The sequence below is a fragment of the Columba livia genome, chromosome 2 (assembly GCF_036013475.1).
Source record: "Columba livia isolate bColLiv1 breed racing homer chromosome 2, bColLiv1.pat.W.v2, whole genome shotgun sequence".
Taxonomy (NCBI): Eukaryota; Metazoa; Chordata; class Aves; order Columbiformes; family Columbidae; genus Columba; species Columba livia.
The window spans coordinates 154,031,128-154,037,127 of NC_088603.1; the positions used below are offsets into that span (position 1 = coordinate 154,031,128).

The window sequence follows — 6,000 nt, forward strand, 5'->3', positions numbered from 1 at the left end:
CTAAAATCATAGAAGGCAAAGAATAAGGAAGAAGAGATCTCTCAGAGGTGAGTACTAGGGGCTTTATGTATTCCTGACAGACAAAAATATGTTCCCTATGCTTACTGCCTGGTAGGTAAGTATCAAGAGATACAAAAAAGAGAATGAGTCTTGCAGAGGTGAAGTGCGAATCGTTATGCATTCCAGTTGCAGTTATTTAAAGCATGCTGGAAGCATGATAATTAATTACCCTTAGGTGATCTGTCATTACCCTAAAGCTTTTTGCAAATGGTCTGCAAACTGAGAAAAATAGCTTCCTGAACATTTATAACTGCATAAAAAGGCTCTTACTCAAGTGTCATTGACAAAGTGTCCACCTTCTAGCTTGCTGCATCAAGGGTATTTTACTCTTATTTATATTGTCTTTTCAGGAAGTGCAAGTAATGGAGAGACGTTTGCTGAAAACAGCCCTAGTGAAGCTCCTAGTGAAGGATTTACCTCCCAGGAGAGCCAACCACTGGGAGACAAGGTGGCTTACAGCAGATAGAAAGTCACAGTGACATTGGATGGGTTTGTCAAACAGCTGTGTCAGACCAGACAATGAAGTTTCTTCCTTTAGTTAACTTTCTGAATATATAAAGTAGACCTTTCAAAAAAGTAGTTTTTCAATAAAATTGTTGAATATGGCACAAAATAGACCCTACAGCTAGTATTTTAGGTCAAAACCGTTGTAATTTAAAAAAAAAAAAAATCAATAAAAACTGGAAAAAAAGCAAACAAAAGCACTTGAACTTTATTTCATGTAAGCACACAAATGCTAACACATTTTAGTACCAGCACCCAGATAAACTCATTGAAACTCGGAGGAGTCCCTCAGCCTATGAGGCTTAAATTTGCCACATGTCATATCTGACTTGTTCTTCTTTGTTACTCATCCTGTCACAAGCTGCTAATAGGTGTGGGAGCCTGGTTTGGCATTCTGGAGAAAATTACAAAGCTTCAAAATGGAGAAGAGTTGGATCTAGGAAGATGTAAGAAGGGAATCAAGGGTGTGCATCAAGTGTGTTCACATCAGGCGAATGCACATGCTCTATTCAGCCCATGATCACCTGTGAAAATATGTCAGACCATTTGGGTATAATGCAACAATAATACTAAGCATATTTTAATTAAAGCTTAGAATATGCTGTCCTTGGAACATTTATCTTTTGTAAAGAGAAGGTGAGATACAGAGTAGTTTCGGAAGCATAAAAAAAAGTGCATCAGAGTATCTTTAATGGCTCTGAAGGTAATTTGTGTTAGGTCTTCATTCATTGCTGGGATCATTTGGCAACAGATAATCCTCAATTGACAGCATATTGCACACACGTTCATGATACTTGAAAGCAAAAAGTAAAATCAGTGCTGCCCTGAACATAACCACAACATTTCCATTTATTTCAGTAGGACCACAATTTCTTGTTCAGTGTTGAAAAGATTTAATAAAACAACTTGTAAGGTTTTGTTTGCTGCTTGGGACCTTTTCCAGTGCATGAGAAGTTACTGCTGTCTGCCCTGTATCCAGGTTTCCAAAGATTTTAACTAGCTCGAAAAAAACTGTGTAATACTCATAGTTCTTATACTTACATCCTGTTTAATATACAAGAAAAAGAACAGAAGAATCAAGAAGCTCGTTAACTGATTAAATATTAAAAAGTGAAGATTAAGAAATCAAACTGTGTTTTCCGTCATTATCTTTATCTCTGCTAGATAACTGGTCATGAAAAAAAGAATAGATTTAAGAACTTTTTTAAAAGCCCCATTCTTAATCACAGTATCACAGTATGTTTGGGATTGGAAGGGACCTCAAAAGATCATCCAGTCCAATCCCCCTGCTGGAGCAGGAACACCTAGGTGAGGTCGCACAGGAACATGTCCAGGCGGGTTTTAAATGTCTCCAGCGAAGGAGACTCCACAACCTCCCTGGGCAGCCTGTTCCAGTGTCTGTCACCCTTACTGAGAAGAAGTTTCTTCTCAAATTTAAGTGGAACCTCTTGTGTTCCAGCTTGATCCCATTACCCCTTGTCCTATCATTGTTTGCCGCTGAGAAGAACCTGGCTCCATCCTCATGGCACTCACCCTTTATATATTTATAAACATTAATAAGGTCACCCCTTAGTCTCCTCCAAACTAAAGAGACCCAGCTCCCTCAGCCTTTCTTCATAAGGGAGGTGCTCCACTCCCTTAATCATCTTTGTTGCCCTATGCTGGACCCTCTCCAGCAGTTCCCTGTCCTTCTTGAACTGAGGGGCCCAGAACTGGACACAATATTCTAGATGGGGTCTCACCAGGGCGGAGTAGAGGGGAAGGAGGACCTCTCTCGATCTACTAGCCACCCCCCTTGTAATACACCCCAGGATGCCATTGGCCTTCCTGGCCACAAGGGCACAGTGCTGGCTGATGGTCATCCTGCTGTCCACCAGGACCCCCAGGTCCCTTTCCCCTACACTGCTCTCTAATATGTAATTTCCCAACCTGTACTGGAACCTGGGGTTGTTCCTGCCCAGATGCAGGACTCTACACTTGCCCTTGTTAAATTTCATTAGGTTATTCCCCGCCCAACTCTCCAGCCTGTCCAGGTCCCGCTGGATGGCAGCACAGCCTTCTGGCATGTCAGCCACTCCTCCCAGCTCAGTGTTATCAGCAAACTTATGGATAGTACACTCAATTCCCTCATCCAAATTGTTAATGAATATATTGAATAATATTGGCCCGAGTACTGACCCCTGGGGCACTCCACTAGATACTGGCCTCCAACTAGACTCCGCACCATTGACTACCACTCCCTGGCTTCTCTCCTTAAGCCAGTTTGCAACCCACCTCACTACTCTATTGTCTAGACCACACCTCCTCAACTTAGCTGTGAGGATGCTGTGGGAGACTGTGTCAAAGGCTTTACTGAAGTCAAGGTAGACCACATCCACCGCTCTGCCATCGTCCAGCCACCTTGTTACATTCTCATAAAAGGCTATGAGGTTGGTCAAGCATGACTTACCCTTGGTAAAGCCATGCTGACTGCCCCTAATAACCCTCTTATCCTTGATATGCCTTGAGATGGCACCAAAGATAAGCTGTTCCATTACTCTCCCAGGGACAGAGGTGAGGCTGACCGGCCTATAATTACCCATGTCCTCCTTCTTGCCCTTTTTGAAGACTGGAGTGACATTTGCTTTCCTCCAATCCTTGGGCATCTCTCCCGTTTCCCAAGACTTGGCAAAGATGATGGAGAGCGGTCCAGCAATGACTTCAGCCAGCTCCCTCAGCACCCGCAGATGCATCCCATCTGGACCCATGGATTTATGGATGTCCAGGCTATTTAATTGCTCCCTAACCCAGTCCTCATCAACTAAAGCAAATCCTATAGCTCGAGGATGCCTTCCATGCAGCGGTTGTGATTTCTTGGCCAAGACTGGGTTTACTTTTTCCTCTTTTGAGAGTGCGCCTGGACATCGATTTCTAATAGATTCTATTTAAAACTTAATGCATCCTGCCAAACGCTCTTGTTTTAGTGACACCTATGATTTCATCTGTCCATATGTGCCGACAGTCATGCGTGTATCTTCAGCCCTAGGATGACCCAAAGCTGAGCTACAGTATTTCATACTCATTGAACAGTGAGTTGGGTTAAAGAAAAGTGGATATTTGTGGCTCTGTCACGTAATTTCCACAACAGCAGCATCCTGGTCCTTCTTAGCTTGAACCCAATAGTCCTGTGAATCTTTATATAAATAGATATAGATTTTCAGCAAATGTGAAAAGTTCCTCTTCATCCATTAAACAAATACATTACAACTCACTTTGCTGTCTGTACTAGTCCTCCTATCTTTCATTCCTGACACTGAGGCATCTTCTCACAGTTAATATTATTTATTTCTGCACTGTACTCTTCCAAAAAATAAAATTCTCCAGAACACCAGCCAAATCCCTGTAAAATACTGGTGTTAACTGGCTATTGTTTGTGGATAGTGGGCTTGATACAGCCATATGCCAGGCTATATTTTAACACTGAATCAAATAATCGCTTTGGGAAAAATGGGCCATGACACTAACAATTTTGATGAATCAACCCAGTGTCTTGTAGCTGCTGTTAAGGAGACGTTAAAAGGCTGTTGCACAAACACTGGAATGCTAAATATTGTACCTAAATTGATTAAATCCTAGTAAACTATAAACATATTATTTCAATTATTATTTTAAATAGACCAATATTTACAAATATTTACAAATAGATACAGAAATGAAGAGTTTTTTCCTTGCTGTGTATACCAGCTTTGGCAGTGTCACTCCAAACAGGCCAACTTCCCAAAAAGTAATGAATCCCTGTTGGCTTCTTCACGCCATAAGAATAAACAAACACCTCCAATAAATTCAGTAATTCCAACAGGAAATTCAGCTCCTCAGGTTTCCTTTCATAATACTGTGAATGTATTGTCTTCAGCATAACAATATGATAAAATGTAAGGTATAAAATTAAATGTCTTTAAGAACTAATTACTGTGCACAGCAACTCCAATATTAAACTGTTGCCCATGGAACTGGTAAACAAGGGACAGATTTAAAATATTTCAGTATTGATTCACGTTAGTGAAAGCCAAACATATAATATTTTCCCACTCACTATTCAGCTCCAGCCTGAGCCCAGATATGCCTCTGGAATTTGAGAAAAGGTTTTAATTTTGAGCTAGGAACACAGTAGTTTAGCTTCATAGATTCTTAATTACAGTCTGGGCCATCTGGTAGGCTTGGTAGGTAGGCTTGGTAGGTAGGGTTGGTAGGTAGGTAGGTATGACCAGGCCAGGTAGGTCACCTCTCCTGAGATTGAATGTCAGTTTGGTAAAAGAGCCTTTTAAAGAATGGAACTTTCGTGAAACATCTTTATTTCATTAGTGGCTGACTGCCCCAAACCCACCCTGTTGCACTGGATACAGCTCTTCAGACCATTCTGTCTCTTTCCAGATTTCCTAGAGGCCCTCATACTTGTTTCTATCGCCCACCATTTGTTTCCTCCTTTAAAAAAGCGATACCCTCTTCCTGTTCTCTGCACCCTCTCCTTCCTTTATGTTAGCCCTGTTCATTTTCCATACCTCTTTTAACACACTTCTGCCAAGGTGCATTTTGATGCAGACAAATGCAGTCGCATGATGCCATGTGTTCATCTAATCCCGTATTTCACCCGTCTTCCATCCTCAGTCCTTAAGCTCAAACATCCCTGAAATCTGAAGTGACTTTTTTAGAAGTACAAGTGATCTGATCTCTGGTTGTAAATCTGGTCCCTTTCCCGACTTTAGTACTTTTCCTCATGGGGAACCACAGGGATAGAAATAACCCTGTCCAATCCAATAGGGAGATTCAATTAAAAAAGCCTGCGTGTGGGCTGATTGAGAGAGAGGTCAGGAGACTTGAGCCTTGGTGATACTGAGAGGCCAAGTCTGCTCCCACCAATAATTCTTAGTAAGAAAAATACATTCTCAGACTATTTAGGTCATCGTGCTTTAAGCTGAAATACCAAAGACTTCAGTGATCTGGTGGTAAAACAATGCACAGAAGCATGCTGAGTAGAGCCATGCTTTCCTCCCTCCTGCTGGAAATAGCTATAATTCATTAAAAGTGAAGCATCCTTTGAAACGTCGTTATGAACACATACCCAGACACATGAAGTTAATGCCAATTAAGTAATTTAATCCAAACTTTTTGAAAGACAAGCCATCAGAACCTTTCTGTATATGGAACTGAGGCTTGAATGCCTAACCTACAGCATTTTGTGTGATCCTTTTGAGTGGAAGATATTAGACAACAGAAAAAAATGTAGAGTATTAGAAAGATTTTTACCATGCAGAGTTGGAAAGAAAACAACTGAATAAATGGCAATGCTGGAACTTGTTTTCATAACTACTTGACACATTTAGCTGAAACATCATGGTTCCTTTCCTGCTATTGCAGGGACCCACATCATATAATTCTCTGGCTAAATTTAATGACTCA

At 41.2% G+C, this 6,000-nt stretch overlaps 1 protein-coding gene across 1 annotated transcript in view; it reads left to right on the forward strand.

The window, feature by feature from the left end:
* The window catches only part of TG (thyroglobulin), a 164,370-nt gene extending 162,486 nt beyond the window's left edge, over positions 1 to 1,884 (forward strand). The window contains exon 48 of the mRNA XM_021298862.2: positions 411 to 1,884. Coding sequence (XP_021154537.2) covers positions 411 to 526 — 116 coding nt within the window. The 3' untranslated portion in view covers positions 527 to 1,884. The remainder of the gene's footprint in view (positions 1 to 410) is intronic.
* Positions 1,885 to 6,000: the final 4,116 nt, after the last annotated feature.